The 20933-nt window shown below is 44.7% G+C and overlaps 1 protein-coding gene across 13 annotated transcripts in view; it reads right to left on the bottom strand.

Moving 5' to 3' along the window:
- Positions 1 to 3093: 3093 nt before the first annotated feature.
- KYAT1 (kynurenine aminotransferase 1) overlaps positions 3094 to 20933 on the bottom strand; it is a 53935-nt gene continuing 36095 nt past the window's right edge. For 10 of the 13 annotated variants that reach the window (XM_043987216.1, XM_043987219.1, XM_043987218.1 and 7 more), the window contains 12 exons: positions 18874 to 18932; positions 15903 to 16050; positions 15529 to 15678; positions 15344 to 15430; positions 15021 to 15149; positions 14222 to 14342; positions 8650 to 8726; positions 8421 to 8510; positions 5044 to 5230; positions 4855 to 4934; positions 4521 to 4607; positions 3094 to 3918 (listed from right to left, as the gene is read on the bottom strand). In XM_043987216.1, coding sequence (XP_043843151.1) covers positions 3853 to 3918; positions 4521 to 4607; positions 4855 to 4934; positions 5044 to 5230; positions 8421 to 8510; positions 8650 to 8726; positions 14222 to 14342; positions 15021 to 15149; positions 15344 to 15430; positions 15529 to 15678; positions 15903 to 16050; positions 18874 to 18932 — 1281 coding nt within the window. In that variant the 3' untranslated portion in view covers positions 3094 to 3852. The other 3 variants (XM_043987226.1, XM_043987224.1, XM_043987223.1) reach the window with 3 other exon arrangements.

Below are 20933 nucleotides of genomic sequence, written 5' to 3'. Positions count from 1 at the left end.
ATTTATAGCTCATCATTGCATTAGCCAGAGCCCTTGCAGACTTTCAAAGTTGTTTTTCTTCCATGTTATCATTACACAAATTGTTCTCTTAACTTCCACTCTGCTTCTACTCACAGAGCCTTCCCAGTTTCCTTTGAAACTAATTCATTTCATCATTTCTTGTGGCACATTAAATTCTTCCACATTCATTTATTACAGTTTGTTTAGCTATTCCCTAGTAGGGTGACATCCTCTGGTTGCCAATTTTTGGCTACTGTGAAGAGTTGCTCTCTGTGTGTATTTGTAAAATATATATTTATAATATATTATGTACAAAATAATATATATTTGTAAACTATATGGATGCATATATATATTTATACATATAGACTACTTTCCTCTTTTCTTTAGAGGCATAGGTCTAGCATTGGTATAGCTGGGTCTGAGGTTATGCACATTTTAGTAACATTTTGGTCATAGATCTAAGTTGCTTTTTTTTTTTTTTTAGTGAGGCAATTGGGGTTAAGTGACTTGCCCAGGGTCACACAGCCAGCAAGTGTCAAGTGTCCGAGGCTGGATCCGAATTCAGGTCCTCCTGAATCCAGGGCCGGTGCTCTATCCACTGCACCACCCAGCTGCCCCTCTAAGTTGCTTTTTAAAATGGTTGGACCAGGGGCAGCTAGGTGGCGCAGTGGATAGAGCACCGGCCCTGGATTCAGGAGGACCTGAGTTCAAATCCGGCCTCAGACACTTAACACTAGCTGTGTGACCCTGGGCAAGTCACTTAACCAAAATTGCCTCACTAAAAAAAAAAATAAAAAAATGGTTGGACCAATTAATTTATAACTCTACCAACTATGAACTGCTGGTGTACCTGTTTTTCCAGAGACCCTGCAACATTTGTCATTTTCTTTTTTTGTCATACTGGTCAATTTGATGGGTGTGAGGTAGAAACTCGAAGTTGCTGTGATTTGCAGTCCACTAATTATTAGTGGTTTGGAGCATTTTTTCATGATTATTGATAGCTTGCCTTAGAAAACTTCCTGTTCATATCCTTTGACCACTGTCAGAGAATAGCTCTTAGATTTACAAATTTGGTAAATGGTCAAAGGAGATAAACAGGCAGTTTTCAGATGAAGAAATCACATGAAAATCACATGAAAAAATGCTCAAAATCATTATTGATTAGAAAATGCAAATTAAAACAACTCTGAGGCACCACGCCTCATATCTATCAGACTGGCTAATATGACAAAAAAGAAAAATGATAAATGTTGGAGGGAATGTGGAAAAATGGGGACACTGATGTATTGTTGGTGGAGTTGTGAACTGAACGATCTGTCCAAAGGGCAAACTGTGCACCCCTTTAACCCAGCAATACCACTACTAAGTTTGTATCCCAAAGAGATCAAAGAAAAAGGAAAAAGACCCACATGTACAAAAATATTTATAGCAGCTCTTTTTGTGGTGGCAAAGAATTGGATATTGGGAGGATGTGCATCAGTTGGGGAATAGCTGAACGAATTGTGGCATATTATTGTAATGGAATACTATTGTGCTATAAGAAATGACAAGCAGGATGCTTTCAGAAAAACCTGGAAAGACACAAACTACTGCAAAAAAAAGGAAGCAGAGAGTGAAATGAGCAGAACCAGGATAACATTGTACACAGTATCAACAACATTGTGTGTTGATCAACTGTGATAGACTTGACTCTTCTCAGCAATACAATGGTCCAAGATAGTTCCAAGGAACTCATGATGGAAAATGCTCTCCAAATCCAAAAAGAACTGTGGCATCTAGATGCCAATTGAACCATACTATTTCTTTTTTTTTTTCTTTTTGCTCGTATTCTTCTTACACAGCATGACTAATGCAGAAATACGTTTAATGTGATTATACATATATAGCCTATATCAGATTGCTTGCTTTCTTGGGGAGGGTGGAGGGAGGGGAGGGAGGAAGAAAAATTTGAAACTAGAAATCTTATAAAAACAAATGTTGAAAACTATCTCTACATGTAACTGGAAAATAATAAAATACTTTTATGGGAAAAAAAAGGCAACAGAACTAGGAGAACATTGTACACAGTTCAATACTCGGCTGAAGTCTTATCTCCTGCCCAATGCCTTTCTTTCCCAATCTGATTCCTCCTCCTTTTTTTTTTTTTTTTTTTGGCCAGGCAATTGGGGTATTGGGGTTAAGTGACTTGCCCAGGGTTACATAGCTAGTAAGTGTCAAGTGTCTGAGGCCGGATTTGAACTCAGGTCCTCCTGAATCCAGGTCCAGTGCTTTATCTACTGCACCACCTAACTGCCCCACTCCTTTCCTTCTGAGATTACTTCTCATCTGCTCTGTAGATAGTTTGAATGTACCTGGTTATTTAAATTGCTGCTCTATTATAAGATCTTTCAGAGAAGGACCCTGCCTCTGCCTTTCTTTGAACCCCCCAGTGATTAGCACAGCAGACACTTAATAAATGCTTGTTGAGGGCATCTAGGTGGCACAGTGGATAGAGTACTGGCCCTGGAGTCAGGAGGACCTGAGTTCAAATCTGGCCTCAGACACTTACTAGCTGTGTGACCCTGGGCAAATCACTTAACCCCAATTGCCTCACCAATCAATCAATCAATAAATAAATGCTTGTTGGTAGTTTGTTGACTGAAGAGGTTGGGCAAGACAGTCCTGTAGGTCACCAGAGCTAGAAAGCTCTAAGTCTATGATCCCTTGGCAGAGGCTCTGCTCCTCCACCTATAAGCTCTTGGTCTCCAAAGATCCCATCAGACACAGTTATCTCCCTGGCCTCTCAACTCAGAGTCTATTGTCTGTATCATTCACTTGGCAAGTAGACCTTTTATGGCCATGGGACATTTCTGGTTGAGCAGGGGAGCCTGGTGCAATAGGAGCCCTTAACTGAAAGTTCTCTTCTGTAAAATGAAGGGATCTGACTAGATAATCTATGAGGTCCTTTCAAAATCCAGAATTCTACCTAGCAGTCAACAAGACCATAAAGCACATTTGAGATGTGCTTTGAAGACTAAAGATTTTATAGGGCAGGGATGAGAAATGACCACTTAGGAAGCAAAGGGATATTGAGCAGAGAACAATAGCCAATGAAGGATGCAATAAACTTTATTAAAAGGCAAATATTTGGCTCTTGGCTTGAGGAAATCACTCCTCATTTAAGTTTAAAGGGATTCTCCCAAGGCTATGATTGACTGGCTATGCAAGGCAGCCTAACCATTGACCCTTCTGATGTTGTGCCAACCCCCTTGAAAGTGAAAGGAAAGGAGAAAAAAAACAAGGAAAAAGATAAATTATATCAACATGAGAACCAAGGAGGGATGAAAGCAAGCTGTCAGGTATCACTGTAAACCTCAGGTGACTTCTGGCCTGGCTGGCATCCATGCCTTGGTTGGGGAGGCTGATTCAAGTGTTCAGAGTGGGAAGGGAAATCCCTCTTTATGACTCAACAGAGAGAAGAGGAAGTGATAAAGGAGGGAGGGACGTTCTAGGGAGAGCTCTGCCACAGAGAAAACACCCTGATGCTGACCAAGCTGAACATTTCCTCTTGCAGGGATGGGAGTGTGGGCTGGGTCAATGAGGGTTCCTGGGTCCCCCAATCCCTGAATAAGAGAGAGCAGACTTTCACCAAGGTATAGTAGGTGGGGGGAGCAGAGAAAGACCTGGGGCAGCTGTGGTCTCTTTTTTCATCCACCCCTCTCAGACTTGGGCCCCAGTTAGGCAGCTTCCCTCCTCCCTCCTCCAAGCCTGGGAATGCCCGAGGCACAAAGGATGGAAGGAGTGAGGGGGAAGGACCCAATCAAGGAGAGTGAGCTGGAGGGGGAAGGGGGGGAGGCCCCTGTGCAGAAATCATGCCTCCAGATCTTTCTTCCACTGCTGTAGCTTGTCATCCATGGCATCCAGGGTGGAGTCATTCTAAACAGAGATTAAAATCAACTCAGCCCAGGAACCAGTAAGCCTTCTCTTGTTGCATTGGAGCCCTCTTTGCCCCTCTTCAGTCTTGGAGATATACCCTTGATGCCAGGCACACTGATGTTGGTGGATAAGGACCCACAGCCATGCCAGGGGAAGACAGGTCATTTTGGGGGGTGGTTAGTGAGGTAGCAATACCCACACAGGAGTGGTGGTTCTGGACAGGATCAAGGGAATGGGTTTATGGAGATGGGTCAGGCATTTGCCCACCTACCCATTTCTTTTTTTTTTTTTTTTGGCAGGGCAATGAGGGTTAAGTGACTTGCCCAAGGTCACACAGATAGTAAGTATCAAGTGTCTGAGGTTGGATTTGAATTCAGGTCCTCCTGACTTCAGGGCTGGTGCTTTATCCACCTAGCTGCCCCCCACCTGCCCATTTCTATCCTCCAGGCACGTCACTGGAGCATTGAATGCTAGTCTTTGTCATGAATATGGATCCCTGAATGTGCTAAAAGTTAAGAGGGGAAGGGGGCTGCAGTTGGGGCCTTGTGAAGATGCCACTCTTTATCCCATCTCTTGGCTCCTCACTGTTCCCCAGCACTCACCTTCACAAAGCAGAAGCGGATATAGTGGTCAAAACATTTCTTCTGTTCTGAGCTGTAGAACGCTGAGACTGGAATGGCCACCAAACCCTAGGGAGGGGAACAAACCCAGTCCCAGCCCAGGGAAGGAGGGAAGTTCTAAGAACTCCTGGGGGTGTGTGGGAAGGGTAAGATCAGAATTGATTTCTGCCACTAGCTGCTGCTCCTGGCTCAGGAATGCAGAGCTACAGCATCACAGTCTGTCAGAGCAGAAAGGAGTCTTATCTGGTCCAAGGAGGGAGAGAGAAAGGGATTGGGAGGAGGGGCAAAGCCACACTGGCAATTCTCGGGGGCTCACCTTGTTCTTGATCATCCACTTGACAAATCGAGAATCATAGGCCTCCCCCTCGGAGCCAGGGAGGTGGGGCATCTTTTTTTCTGCATGACATGGGGGAACCATATGAAGCCCCTTGATGAACTTCCAGAATGTTCCCTTACCCCTCTCCCCTCTCCCCAAGCCCACTTTACCCCCTTCCCCCAGCCTCACTGAAGGTGGAGATGTCTGCAATGAGGAAGTAGGTGCCCTGGGGGACAATGGGCTTCAAGCCAATGGTCTGCAAGCTGTTCAACATGTGATCCCGCTTCTTCTGAAGAGCCTTAGGCAGCTGGACAAAGTAGCTATCAGGCTGACCAAAGAGCCGCAGCTCCCGTTCAAAACTGGAAAATACGGCTTCCTGCAATGTCGGAGAAAGGTGGGGTTAGGGGCTGGTGGGGAAGCTGTCAGGAATTCCAGGAGCCCATGGGGATAGGAGCTGCCTGGGAGGAGCCCAAGGGTCACCTCAGGTTCAACTATGACATGGCCCTTTCCCCCCTAACTAGAGCCAGGCATCATGTGCAATGTCACTTAGCTGGGACCCAGGGTAAGCCCTTTACCTCTCTGGGCCTGGGTTCCCCTATCCATCACATGCATAACGACAGTATTTGTACTACCCACTTCACAAGTTTGTTGTGAAGGAAGCACTTTGTAAAGCGTATAGTGCTATGTCACTGTGGATATTATCATGTTTATCCCTATCAGCCCCAACCTAGTTTAGCCTCTCATCAGGGCTATTATGGTAGTCTTTTGACTAGTCTTTCCATCTAGTATCTGCCCTTTCCAATCACTCATACACAAGACTCAAAATCAGTCACCTTAGAACCCTATTTTCATTAAGCTTCTACCACCAACCAGTTAAATAAGCTCTACTCTAAGTCTCAGTTTCCTCCTCTGTAAGATAAACAGATTAGACAAAATATTTTAAAAGTTTCTTTCAGCTCTGAAGTGTTATAATCCTATGATTTTGTACACTGACTCTGCTCAAACACCTCCCATGGCTCCCTACTATCCCAAGGAGAAAATATAAACTCCTTCTCTTAGCATTCCAGACCCTGTAGGTTTTCTACCTTTCTCTCTCATTGTTTCCCCCTTCATGCACCCTCTACTCTGATCAGGTTGATCTATTTACTATCTGTCACTCCATCTTTGCATCCTGAAAGGAATGCTGCTCTCATCAAGCAGACCCTACTAATCAATCATACACTTATTAAGTACCTACCATGTGCCGGGCATCAGTGCTAGGTGCTGCTGGTGGTACAAAGAGTGAAATAATACATACTCTCTTTTCTTTTCTTTTTGGTGGGGCAATGAGGGTTAAGTGACTTGCCCAAGGTCACACAGCTAGTAAGTGTCAAGTGTCTCAGGCTGTATTTGAACTCAGGTCCTCCTGAATCTAGGGCTGGTGCTTTATCCACTTCACCATCTAGCTGCCCCTGAAATAATCCATACTCTCAAGGAATTTCCATTCTAATCCCATTTCCTATATGAAACCTTCCCTGACCATTCTGGCTGATGATGAATTGTCCTTTCTCAGAACTCCCCTTCTGGCATATAATCATATTCTGACTGTAGTATCATCATTGTCTAAATGTCTCATCTCCCCAGTTAGACTAGTTATACCTCTATTGGGCTGAGCAGAGATCATACTTTTTGGCTTATTTAAGACATAGCCTTTAATTAGCGTTATATTTCATTCAACAAACACTTATTAAGGACCCACTCCATACTAGTTGGTACTCAATGTCCAAAATTTTAAAAATGACAGCCCTTTCCCTCAAAGAGTTTACAATCTGTAGGAGTGGCACGATATGAGCACAGATGAGCAGGCTGAAGGTAGAGTTCATGTGATGGGACATCACAAAGTATGTAGCTGGGAAAATAGGAGCAGAGGGCCATAGTCAAGAAAAGCTTTATGTTGGAGCTCGAACCCCGGTGAGCCTGGAAAGAACAGAAGAATTCTGAAAGTGGAGACAAGGGGATGGCCTGTATGAATGCAAGAAGCAGGAGGCAACCTACTGAGTACAGAGAACAGCCAGCTGGAACATAGAATGCTTGGGAAAGGGTACCCAGTTTGAAGATTCTTAGATGCCAGGCTGAGAAGCTTTTACCTTAATGGTACTGGGGAGTCACTGAAGGTTTCAGAGCAGGAAGAAAGTGACCAGATCAGACCTGTACCTGAGGATGATTATTCTGACAGATCTGTGAGGGATGGATTTTAGAAGTGTGGTTTTTAATAATGGCTGACTGATAACTGGACCAATACCATGATTCCTTGGACCAGCCAGTGTCTAGCACCTAGGCCAGGCAAGGTTCAATAAATATATCCGACCACAAAATCTCAGAAGTGAGAGAGAACTTTGACACCATCTTGTCCAACTCCCATCTGACCAAGAATTTCCTCTACAATATTACCTGATGCTTGGTTAACCAGCTTTTGCTTGAGGGTCTCTAATGAAGGGGGCAGAGTAGAGCAGGGATATCACCTTCCTAACCCTAGACAATATGCAACTCTTAGCCTAAAATCACAAAAATGACAGATTTTGTTATTGTGGTTCATTCGTGACCCCATTTGGTGTTTTCTTGGCAGATACTGGAGTGGTTTGCCATTTGTTTCTCCAGCTGAGTTTACAGATGAGGAAACTGGCAAACAGGGTTAAATGACTTGCCAAGGGTCACACAGCTAGTAAGTGTCTGAGGCTGGATTTGAACTAAGATGAATCTTCCTGACTCTAGGGCTGGCACTCTATTCACTGTGCCGTTTGTTGTCTAATAAAATCCCCACTTCATCTTTTTAAAGACAAAATGCTATCTAGCTGGGCTTTTAAAAATAATATAAATTAGGGCTAATTTATATCTAAATTATATATGATAAATCTACATATATTTCTAAATTGTATATATGTATGTGTATATGATTTTGAGGTTTTGAACCTATGTAAGATCTTAAATTTACACCTACTAAATTTCATGTTCTTAGATTCAGACCCTTAACATCCTACTCTGTTAAGATTATTCTGACACCAGACTCTGACATCCAAGCTCATAGCTATCCCACTTAGCTTTGTGTCACCTATATCTTAAGAAGCCTTGCCAGCTAGGCCTTTATCCCAGTGGGTGATTATAATGTTGAACAGCACAGGGTCAATGACCCAATTCCTGTGGCACTCCACTAGGGCCCTCCTTTTAGCCTGACACTCAATCAGTCACTCTTCTTTGAGCCTGGACATTAAACCATTCTGAATCTGCTTTCTGTACCTGTCTAGCCTCACATCCCTCCACCTTATGCACAAATTAGACTAAGAGACTCTGTTAAATGCTTTGCTAGAATCTAAGTAAACTCTAGTTACGACAGCCCCCTGATCCATCAGGTTTCCTGAGCTTGCCTCTTCCTCTGAACCATTTGCTGCTTTCTCAGCCTCAACAGTGACAATCTTCTCCATTGCAGGGGTGGATGGTCCATCCCAGAGATATTAGTCTTTCAGGATCTCCAGAGTCCCTGCCCTAAATTCCAGGACACCTGAGGAAAGAAAGGCATTCCAATACCTCACCTGGGCCTGTGTGGGGCAGTGATACAGGGAATTCTGGTGGACAGTCCGAAGATGCTTCAGAAGACGATCTGGGCCCAGGACCCAGCCCAACTGAACCAGAGGAAAGAAAAGATTAGATTCTCCTCTGGATCCCCATTCTCTCCAAGCCTTACTTTTTTCCATCTTCACTCCTCCTCTCACCCAGACTTCTTCCCTAGTCTTTCAGGACCCATATTTTCCCAAGGCTTACCTTCCAACCAGTTGCACTAAAAGTTTTTCCTGCACTGCCAATAGTCAGGGTTCGTTCCCACATTCCTGGAAGACTAGCTGCCAAGAGGAGAAAATGGCTGTTGGGATTGAGACAAACTAAATTGGGGGGGGGGGGTCAAATGCCATAGGATGGGCTGCAGTGGGCCAAGAGACCTTGGGTCTACTGGTTGCCACTCTCTCAATCTCTCCTTTTTAAAAATTTATTTTATGCTGCTGCTCAGAGTCTCTAATTCTTTCAAAGTTGTTTGTCTTTACCATATTGTTATCAATGTATAAACTGTTCTGGTTCTGTTCACTCTGCATCAGTTCATATAAGTCTTCCTGAGTTTCTCTGAAACTATCTCTCCTTCATCATTTCTTTTTTTTTTAAAGAGATTTTATTTATTTATTTATTTTGGTGAGGCAATGAGGGTTAAGTGACTTGCCCAGGGTCACACAAGCTAGTAAGTGTCAAGTGTCTGAGTCTGGATTTGAACTCAGTTCCTCCCAAATCCAGGGCCGGTGTTTTATCCACTGGGCCACCTAGCTGCTCCCCCCCTTCATCATTTATTACAAGGGCTCTCTTCTAATGGGATCAGTCCAGCTATTTCCACATTCCCTATGTGCCAAGACCACTCAGAAGCATGAGAGGCCCAGGTACTTCCTACTATGGGGATAGTAAAGACTAGGAGAAGGACAGAGTCTATTACCCAGATAAATAAGGGAAAAGAACATGGAGGGTGGTGACAAGACAAAAAGAAGTGGGAAGATCTAAATAAACAACTGGGTGCCTTGTGTCTTGTAGACTTGTGCTTCATCTGCTAAGTAAATTAGTAGAAATAGAGAACCGTGGCATCCAGGTGAAATAGATGGAAATCAAGGACAAGATGAAATGAGGTGAGGAGAACTGATGAGATAATTGGATTTCATCTAAAATCCTGTGTCATGTCCACTAAATAAGTAAGTTTCCCTGTCCTTTTAGTGGGGAAAGGGAGTCTTTTAACAGTAGAAGTAGAAGAAGGGGTCTGAGCAGCAGGCAGGTGAAGCAAGGGAGGCAGATCTCACTAGGTGCTTGTCTTTGTGCTTTGTCTGCTAAATAAATTAAGCCTGCTGCCCAAATGGAGACTGAGGATTGAGTAGCCATGGTTAGAGTGAGTAGAGGGAAGTATTTGGAGATCAACCAGGCAAAATGAGGTAGGTAATTTTCATTAGATAATTTTATTCTGTCCCATGTTCTTCTATTTTGCATAATTAGGTTTTCTCTGCTTCTGTGTGCTAAACAAATGTATCCTCCCTTCCCCCCACCCCCCAGAAACAGAGAGCCAATCATCCAGAGAAGTAAAAGGATGTAACTAGAGGTTAGTTATATGGTGAAAGCAAGAGGGTGGACTTCATTAGAATAACATCTCACAGGGGGCGGCTAGGTGGCGCAGTGGATAAAGCACTGGCCCTGGATTCAGGAGTTCCTGAGTTCAAATACGGTCTCAGACACTTGACACTTACTAGCTGTGTGACCTTGGGCAAGTCACTTAACCCCCACTGCCCCGCAAAAAAAAACAAAAACAAAAACAAAAAAAAAGAATAACATCTCACAGAGAGACACTTTATTACCCCAGGCCTTAGACATAAGTGTGAGATGAGAAAGCTATCCAAAAGGAGACAAAGGACCATTGATCCTGTTTTCAGGAAGTATAGAGAGCTATGAGTATTTAGCAAAGTGTAAGTTGGTCTCAGTCCTATATGAGAAAGTGAAAGGGCTAGAAGAAGCCCTTCTGCTCATTGGATTAAGGAGAATGAATGAAATGAGAATAAATGTATCAAAGAGAAAACAAAAATGGAAATGGTTATAGTAATGCAGAGGGGAATTCTCCCCTCTGTCAGGCAACTGGAGGGTTAGAGTATGTCACCAAGAAGGAAGAAAAGAAGATCTGGAGCTCTAGAAGAGGCATGAGGCTGTTCCCATGGAAGGTGGGGGAGCTGGACTAACTGCAGCTGAACCATCTTAGGCTCTGAGGAATGAAGAAAGATGTGGATCCACTGGTGCCATCAGACAAGAGGATAATGATCAGTAATGGTCAGAGGGAGAAAAGGTGAATAGTGTTTGTTGGTGACTCTCTGCTGAGGGGGCCTGAGGACAACCTAACATTAACAACAGAGAGATCAGCTGTTTTCCCAAGAATTTTTTTTTCTTTATTTTCTTTTTTGCAGAGCAATGGGGGTTAAGTGACTTGCCCAAGGTCACACAGCTAGTGAGTGTCAAGTGTCTGAGTCTAGATTTGAACTCAAGTGCTCCTGAATCCAGAGCCGGTGCTTTATCCACTGTGCCACCTAGCTGCCCCCTCCCCCAAGAATTTTTAAAGACGATGTCCACAACTCACTTCTGGTGATTCATGTAGGGACAAAGGCTATCACTAAAAGGAACCAACCTAAAGAATTGCTAAAGATTATGAAGTTCTAGGAAACCCCCCCCAAAAAAAACCCTGAGGACCTTGGGGGCACAGGTAATGTTTTCTTCATTACCACGGATTGACATTTAGAAATTCAGAAAAGAGTACCTGAGTTCAAATCTGGCCTCAGACACGACATTTACTAGCTGTGTGACCCTGGGCAAGTCACTTAACCCTCATTGCCCTGCAAAAAAAAAGGGGGGGGGAGGGGGCAACTAGGTAGCACCGGGTAGGACCTGAGTTCAAATTTGGCCTCAGATACTTGACACTTACTAGCTGTGTGACCCTGGGCAAGTCACTTAACCCTTATTGCCCTGCAAAAAAAAAAAAGAAAGAAAGAAATTCAGAAAAGAAAGGCAGACTTGGAGAGTAAACAGCTGGCTAAAAAAGATAGTGCCTATGAGTGGGATTTGGACTGTTGCTAAAAATATAGGAATGATGGGCTTGTGGATAGCCTTAGGAGGGGCTGATAAAATATCCTTTTTTGGAGTCTTATGCATCTAATCCAGGGGATTTCAAACTGGAAGAGGGCAGGAGAGGGAGAAAACATCCCACATAGATCGGACAAGCTTGGTGCCCCAGGAGCAACAGGTACACCATAGGAAGAGATAGAAAAGAGGCCAAAGGCAATAACCAAGAAGGGAGCCAGGAATGAAGCTCCAAACTTCAGACGTCTACATATGAATGCACGAAGTCTGGGCAATAAGGCAAGCTGGAGATTCTAATGTAAGGATGCAGAGGACCTGGGTCCTAATCCAGGTGCTGCCACTTCCTATCAATGTGAACTCGTACCAATCACTAAAGCTTTCTAGGCCCCCAATTTCTTATCTGTCAAATGAGGATCTGTCCTCACAGGTCCCTTCCAGCTGTAAATCTATGATTCTGTTGCCTTTAGGGAGAAATGTAATAAGGCCCTTCCCAACCTGCCCCCAAATCACCTTTCCAGACTTGTTATATATTACTCCTCTCTGTGTACTCCACCCTTCAGCTATACTGACCTGGCTGGTTTATTTCACACAGGATGATTCCCATCTCAGCCTTTTCACTGGCAGTTCCCAGGATTGGAGCGCATTCTTCAGCCTCTTAGAACCCCTTGTTTTCTTCCTTCAGAATCCAGCTCAAGCAGCTTCTTCTACATGAAGACTTTCCTGATCTGCCCTGCCCCAGCTGCTAATGCCAACCCCCCCAAACGCACCAATTACTTTGTGTTTATTTTGAATATACTTAATATGTGATTATCTGTTGTCTCCCTCAAACAGAATATAAGCTCAATGAGAACAGGGACGGATTCATTTGTGTCTTCTTCAGTACCGAGTACATTGTCTGTGACACACAGGCCCTCAATAAATGCTTGTTGATTTATTGATGAAGCATTTAGCTACCCCTAAGTTCATGTCAGTAGGCCTGTATGCCTAAGATCTCAAAAAACTATCCAGTAGGATGACGGCACTGCTATCATCCATCTTTGAAAGATCTCAGGAAAGGGGAAAAGAGCTGAAGAATTAGAGAAGGGCAACTGTTGCCTAATTTTTCCATCAAAGGAAAGAGGGTGGAGTGGGTAAATGATAGACCAGTAAACCTGACTTATATTCCAGGAAGAATTCTAGAACTTATTATTAAAGAGATAGTTTATGAGGCATTTACAAAGGGAAGCAGTGATCATTAAAAGCCAGCAGGATTTCATAAGCATAGGTCATGGCAGGCCAACTTTATTTCCCTTTTTCCAGGACAACTAGACTGGTAGGCCTTAGGTCAATGCTATATATAGATCAATGAAAGGAAATGAAGGTATTGAGCCTGAAAAATACCTGGGGGATGGTGGGAGGGATGACTTAATAGCTGTCTTTATATGAAGAACTGTCCTATAAAAGAGGGATTAGACTGGTTTTGTTTGGTCATATAGGGAAGGACCAATAGAAAAAAGATTCAAAGAGATTTAAACTTAAGAGTGAGTGCTGGGGGCAGCTAGGTGGCGCAGTGGATAAGGCACCAGCCCTGGAGTCAGGAGAGCCTGAGTTCAAATCCAGCCTCAGACACTTAGTAGCTGTGTGACCCTGGGCAAATCACACACACACACAAAAGTATATTGAGTAGAAAGATAATACTAGAGAACGGGGGCTTCAACTCAGAATGGGATCATCTGTCTTCCACAGCAATTGGGCCTCCATGTATGTTCTAAATCACTACCACCATTCTTTGTTAAAGACTCTGATCCACCAAATGGTGACTGACAGGGCTGTGTTGGAACAAAGCCTTTTGGTAAGCCAAAATTGCTAATGTTATCATAGGCTGAATTAAGGGAGTTATTGAACCCAGGATTAAGGAACTATAATAATGCCCTGCTCAGGTCACATCTGGATGACTGTGTTCAGTTCTGGACCCCCCCCAATTTAGTAAAGATGCAGACTGGATGGAGACCAGAAGAAGGTGACCAAGACCAGGCTATAGAGGCAGATAGGTGGCACAGTGGATAGAGCACCAGCCCCTGGATTCAGGAGGACCTGAGTTCAAATCCAGCCTCAGACACTTGACACTTACTAGCTGTGTGACCCTGGGCAAGTCACTTTACCCTCACTGCCTGGCAAAACAAAAAAACCCAAAAGAACTGGCCATGTTTGGCCTAGAAGTAAAGACCATAGAGGCCATGACAGTTGTCTTCAACTCCTTGAAGGCTGCAGGGGGAAGAGGGATCAGATGTGTTTTGCTTAGCTCCGGAGGACAGAACCAGGAGCAATAACATCTTTGAAAAGATTCCCATTTAAAGGATGTAAGGAAAAACTTCCTAACAGCTAAAGGTGCCCCAAAATGAGGGGGGCTACCTTGAGAGGAAGGGGTCTTCAAGGTAAGGCTGAATGACCATTGCCACAGAATACTGTAGGTGGGATTCTTGGTCCATGGGTTCCATGAGGGCAGGGACCACATCTCATCTGAACTCCTATGTTGTCCCCCCCGGGCTTGGCACAAAAGAATGCTTGTTAAATGGGCTTTTCTTTGTATCAGCAGTGCTTGGCGCAGTGTCTGGCATGTAATAAATGATCATTTCTATGACTGATGACTGGGCTGGCTAATGCTTGGTCCCGTGAGGTCCTCATGTTTGAGGAGGGGCCATGCCCACGCTTGGCATACCTATGCTGATGTGTTTCTGTTCATCGTACACCAACCACTGGTAAACCTCATCACTGAAACACAGGACATCGTGTTTTCTGCACAGATTTGCTATGACTTCCAGTTCTTCTCTGCTAAACACCTGTAAGGAAAGGGAGGGAGGAAAGAGAAGAGAAAAGATAGGCCTGTGATGGAATATTATCCAGGAGGGAGCCACCCTATCACCAGGGAGAAAGAGGGGACCATTGACAGTATTCAAACTCAGAACCTTAAGAAGTAGGAAATAACCCAACTCCAGTCAGAGGAGGAGATGACCAAGGGATACTTTATACCTGCCCTAGTGAAGCAGAAAGAACACTGTACTCAGTCACTAGACCTGGGTTCAAGTCCCAGCTCTTTTACCTATGTGACCCCAGGAAGGTCATTTTCACTTTTCTATACCTCCATTTCCCTCTTTGGTCTCATACTTACATGACCTCACAGGGTTGTTAAGAACATTAAATGAGGTAATGAATATAATAATGTAAATTACTTTGTAAACCTTAAAGTGTTATATAAATATAACCTAGAACCAGACAGGCAGCAAGATAAAGCGATAAGAGAGCTAGTCTTGGTATTAGTTAGACCTCGTTTCAAGTTGTGGCTCTGATACAAAGTCTGTGTATGATCATGGACAAATTACTTAACCTCTCAGTATGACACTGTTAAACCCCTAAGAGTATAACTTAGAAATGCTAATATGCATTGATGAAGGGGGTTTCCACAGTGGGAGTTCTGATGAATTTCTACCTGCCCTTCCCAAAAAAAGTATGACATTTACCTTGCCCAGGGGGTTGTTGGGTGAATTGATGACGATGGCTTTGGTCCGGGGAGTGAACTTGCTGGCTAGCTCAGCTGGATCTAACTTCCAGTCACCACTAGACATTAGCTGCCCATCATGGGCTGGTGGCTAGTAGAGGAAGCCAGAGAGAAGGCAGAATTACTTTCAGTTTCCAAGGGTACTCTTCCTTCTGCCCTAATGCCTCCCTGATGCCACCTTCTTCCTTCCTCCCACATGCCCCCAAAAGGGACAGGATTCAGCACTCACTTCCCAGGATTTGGCCCTTAAACCCCGCCCTGCCTGGGGTCCCTTGAAACTCTCACCGGTTGTAGGGCCACAAACACAGGACGGCCACCAGCCATCTTTGTCATTGGCTCATAGCAGTCAAAATAGGGTTCAATGATAATGACCTGGGGATAGGTGGAATGAAGGTAAGGGGAGTCACCATTATGACTACACGCTCACCTCTAGACCTCTCCCCCTGCCCCCAACTATTGCCACCTCTCACCTCATCACCTTCATCCACTAGGGCCTGGAAAGCATAAAAGAGGGCCCCATAGGCACCCACTGTCACAAGCACATTATTTAGGGGATCCAACTCTTGTTCCAGCAGTTTCCCAAAGAACTGAGCCAGGATCTTTACCAGGGGAGGGTGACCCTGTGGAAGGAAAGGAAAGGACCTGATAAGGTCAAAGATCACCAGACTGTCTCCCTGGGCGGGCTAGAGTTTTCCCTTTTATCTCTTTTAGTTCTGGGGTCAAATGTCCACATTCTTAAGGGGAAGTAAATACGCAGAAAGGCCATGGGTTAATAGGCGTGGGTTAGGGGATTCAGGAAGGAACTGAGGAGGAGACGGGGCAGGGAAAGGGAGGGGGGACGTACAAAAGCACGAGTGTACTGATTGAGCATGATGTCTCCGCTGACAGCCTGTCTGAATGCTTCCCTGGAGAATTCTGGAGGTGCGAAATCAGGGAAACCCTGGCCCAAGTTCACAGCCTCATTTTCGTTGGCCAACTTCACAAACTCCACCCTAGGGAGGGAGTGGAAAATCAGGAAAAACAGAATTAGGGAATGAGGACCAGCACACCCCTCTGGGTTTGGGGAGGGGGACATGGGTGTCTGGTCTGCTCCAAAGCTCCAGGGATTCATCCTGGAATGAAGCCAGAGCATAGGACTGGGTCACAGGGTTAGCTGAAAGGGACCTCACAGGTCCAACTCTTTCATTTTACAGATGAAGAAACTGAGGCCTAAAGAGGTGATTTGCTGAGGATTGCACCACTGGGCTCCTGAGCTCCCATCCTTTGCTACTAACTTCTGGACTCTAGGCCAGTCCTCTTCTATTTCCTCTATCCTCCTACCTCTGTGAAGTCCTCATTCATTGCCTGCAGTGCTCTATAGTAAGATTTCTACAGAAAGTCCAGGTTCTCGAGAGCTCTCAGGAAATAAATAGCCCCAGGCTTCTGGTCACATAGTGCAGTGGTCATGGAATAGAGGAGATCCCACTGCTCCCCACGTCCTGTCCATACCGTTACTGCCCTTCAGGAGAAGCAAGGAGCTAGGTAGGCTTTATCCATTCTCAAAGGTGTTCTACGTGTGTAGATATAGCACCTGGATGGACAATTTTGTTAGCATAGGGAACTCCCATTTGAGAAAACACCCTCTACCAACATAGGTCAGCACTTTCTCTGCCTGGAATACTGAGGGCTTGGGTGACCTGCCAAGAGTTACACAGCAAGGATGTATCAAAGAAAGAATTCTAACCCAAGCCTTCCTGGTTTCAAAGCCAGCTTAATCAAAGTTTTATTGATAATCTGGTTCCTTTTCTGCCTTTCCATTCATCATAGATAGGTGGCATATTAGATAGTCCTGGGCCTCCAGTCAGGAAGACCTGGGTTCAAATCCAGCCTCAAACTATTTGCCCCTGGAAAAGTCACTTAATCTTGATTTGTCACAGTTTCCTCATCTGTAAAGTAGGGATAATAATAACAACACCTCCCTCCTAGGATTGTTATGAGGATAAAATAAAATATTTGTAAAGTTGTTTGCAAACCTAGCTGTTATTATTATAAATTTATACTTGATTCTCCTCTATGTATTCTAGGATCTTTGGGCAGGTGGGGCTCATCAGCCTTGGCAGGCAACTCGCCTAGGGGAAGGAACCGATTTTAAACCTCCGCTGCCTTGAGGCTATACCCATATATGGGAAAGGCTTCCGGAGTTAACCCCAAAGAAAAACAGGAGTCGAATCCCTTAGGCAGTTGGATGTTGGACATCACATCCCTCTGGCAACTCCTGCAGCAGCACAGGTGCCAAACTGTACTGGCTCTGCCTCTCCTTTGGATCCACCAATGTCTCAGAGAGGGAAAACCTGCTGCATGGGCAACAGCTTGTTTTCCATATTAATCTGCCCAGGCCAGCGCCCTGGAGAGGACACTCCAGCACAGCCACACTGTGGCCTGTGGCTCTTCAAGGTGCTGATCCATGGTTGCCTTTGACTGACAGAGGCCTACTATTCTAGGATCTCCTTGTGTAAGACATTGCCATCTCCCAACTCCAGGCATTTTTTTTTTTGTGAGGCAATTGGGCTTAAATGACTTCCCCAGGGTCACACAATGTCAAATTCTGAGGTTAGTTTTCAATTTAGGTCTGACTCCTGACTCCAGGACTGGCCCAGCACTCTATCCACTGTGCCACCTTGCTCGTGCCCCACTCCTTTTTTAAAAAATCCTGTGCATTTTTCACTGGCTGTCTCCCATACCTGAAACACTCTCTCTCCTCACGTCCATCTCTTGACTTCCTCCAAGTCTTTGCTAAAAATCTCACTTTCTGTAAAAAGCCTTTCCCAGTCCTCCATAGTGCTAGGGCCCTCCCTCTGAGACCATCTCCAGTTGATCTTGTCTACATGCTGGTCAATGGCCTGCTGTAACATTGTTCTCATTTGCCTATTCTGTCCTTCAAAAAAGCACTGCTTACATAGCTAGCATAGAACACTAAAGCACTGAGCACATGCCTAGTACTTAGTAAGGGCTACATAAATGTTACTATAAGTTCTGAGAGGAAAAAGGGAGAAGGGAACACACATTTATTAAATGCCTACTATGTGCCAAGCCTTGTGCTAAGTAATTTACAAATATTATCTCATTTAATCCTCACAATCACCTGGGAGGTGGGTGCTATTATAATTTCCTTTTTACTACTGAGGAAACTGAGGCAGACAGAGATTAAGTGGCTTTCTAAGAGCAGGTACAATCTCTTCCATCTTTGCATGTCCCTTAGCATCTATTATAGTGTTGAATGAATGAATGAGAGCAGAATACCAGCAAATCAGATGGCCCTTTTATGTCTAAGAATTCACTAATTACCTCACTCAGGCCACCCATCCCCTCCAACCCCCTACTCCTTCAAATCCAGTTCCCAGTAAACCTGCTTCTTATACTTGGGGATCCACAGAGCTACTAAGTGATAATTTTAGCTGCAAATCTTTCTCCCCATTGGAAGAGTGGAGTGAGGAGGGTAGGACGGACGATCCAATCACTCAGTTGTGTAGGCTGAAAGCTTTCGAAATCCCCGGGCTTAAGGTCCTCATTCCCCCTCCCCCTCCCTCCTAACTGACTAGGTTTAGTTATTTTCCCCGCAATAGAAAAAGGCATGAGAACAAGTGTTTTTTTTTTTCAAGCAGGTTCCACCAGAAATCCCTGCCATGTTTGCTATCCCAACACCCCTCCTTCCAAATTCATGCATCCTCTTTTAGATCATCAGAGGTTACCGCCCCTCCCCCACTTTTCCTCCCCCACCAACCCTATATACACACGCACACACACGCGCGCGTGCGCGCTCTTCCCCTTTTACTCACCAAGGGTTCTTGTCGGTGCCTTCCAGCCTTCGAGCCTGTACCTGCTTGGCCATTTTGACCTGAAGAGGCAAAGAGAGACAAAGGAAGGACAGTGCTAGGAGAGAGAGGTTTCCTTCCCTTTTATCAGACCTGGAGAAATGTAGAGTGTTCTTTGCTAGCCAGTGGCTAGGGCCAGTCATCCTTAGCCCCACCCCTACCCTACCCTCAAGTAGAAGAAAAAAAAAAAGAGCCTCATTTAAATTTAAAAAATTTTTTTAAAAGGTGCCTGGTTGAAAAAAAAAAACAAACAAACCCAAACTCTCAAGGTGACTCCCGGCTTGATCTCCGATCCCAGACCATACCTCGCCTAAGTCTATTCCAGCACTAGTCTGGATGTTTTTCCCGGCTGGTCCTTAAGACCCAGCGCTTCCTCGGCAGATTAGTAGGTAGCAACCCACACCTATGCCACATTCTCCCCTCGTGGGGGTCCCGTTCCCCCAGATCAAACACCCCCTGATCTCTGATCTGATTCAGGGACTCAGGCGATAGTGATCCTGGGGAGCACTGCTTCTACCCTACCCTCTTACCAGCCCAAGCTGGTCACGGACCAGGCCAGTTTTACCCTTTGTTTGAGGTCGGAGTCACCGATCTATGTGGTTCTGGTCCAGCAGGGTTAATATTTATTCCCTGAAATAGCTCTAGTATGGAACTCCACCAAGAGGCTTTTGAGGAGCCCACAGCCTGGCATACAAATAGGAAGGGGATTCCCCAAAAAAGGTGTGGGGGTGAGAGTGGAAGGAGGCAAGAAGCCGGTGGGTTAAGGGAGAGGCAAAGGAGGGTGAGATGGAATAAACAAGATGAGGTGGGAAGGTGAGAGAGAAACAGCAACAGAGAGCAGAGGGTAGATGAAGATAGAAGGCTGAGGAAATGAGAGATGAAAGGGGGAAGTGAGAGGGTGGGAAGTATAGTTTGGGGGAGTGCAGATTTAGAGAGAGGTAAGGATTAGGGAGACTCAACAGGGAGACATGGGAAAAGGAAAGAGTAGAAGAAATGGGAGAAGCTGGAGGGTGAGGTGGGAATTGAAGAAGCCAGACAAGGTGTGTGTGTGTGTGGGGGGGGGTGAGGAAAAAAATCAGCAAGACCCCTCTTTCCCAGGCAAATTAATTGCCTGGGGCTGACTGTCTTTGTCATTTCCAGACTCTTGATGGACTTATGGACCTTCCCCCAAGCAACTTATCCCCTCCCAATGTTCCCCACCTTACTCTCTGGACTTTATGTTATTATGTAAAAAGGGTCCACCTACATTAAGTAATTTCTATTCAGAGTCAGTAACGCCTATACTTAATTTAGGAACAGTCCTATTATTTCTTTTGTCAAAGGTTCATTTACATTAATTAGCTATATGTCTCTCTGGAGCAATCTTTTGGTTCCCTTTTGTTCTGTTACCCCATTAAAAACCCTGTCCTCTGTTCCCTTCTTTGGGTATTCTTAGCTTCCGAGCTTTGCGATACCACGAGCTATAGTTCCTCTGCCCCAATTAAAGACCTTATTTCTCCTATATTGATTGTTTCCTTGATTTCCAGTTTAACAGAGCCAAGTCAGCAGTTACAAAGTTGAGGCACCAAAGCTCATGCGTTTGACCACATGAGGGCCCCCTCAGACTCTCACTCAGAATTGGATGAATTACTTGCGCACACTATTCCAACAAGCTTAAAAATCTGGTTTCCAAGGCAGAAGCAAATTAGAAGGGTGGAGAGAGGCTGCTAGAAGCAGAGGCACCAACAACAGCCAGAAATGATACCAAATACAGTCAAGAGAAAAATGTAAAAAAGTAAACACAAACAATAAAGCAGCATCAAACTCAGGGGCCATTTAGTGTGGGAACAAACAAGCATACCCTATACTACCGATTTCACAATATTTCATAGTGTCCCCAGGGCTTACCACATAGCAGGCTTTGAACAAATGTTTACTGAATCAGATTGATTAGCCTTCCCATGTATGCAAAGGAAATGGGGAGGAAGAGGTACAGGAAGTGATTTGATTAAGGTCACCCAATGATTTAGTTGTGACTCCTGACT

The sequence above is a fragment of the Dromiciops gliroides genome, chromosome 2, assembly GCF_019393635.1.
Source record: "Dromiciops gliroides isolate mDroGli1 chromosome 2, mDroGli1.pri, whole genome shotgun sequence".
In the NCBI taxonomy this organism is placed as follows: Eukaryota; Metazoa; Chordata; class Mammalia; order Microbiotheria; family Microbiotheriidae; genus Dromiciops; species Dromiciops gliroides.
Note: the sequence above shows the minus strand (reverse complement) of the source record. Positions and strands in the feature narration are given on the sequence as shown.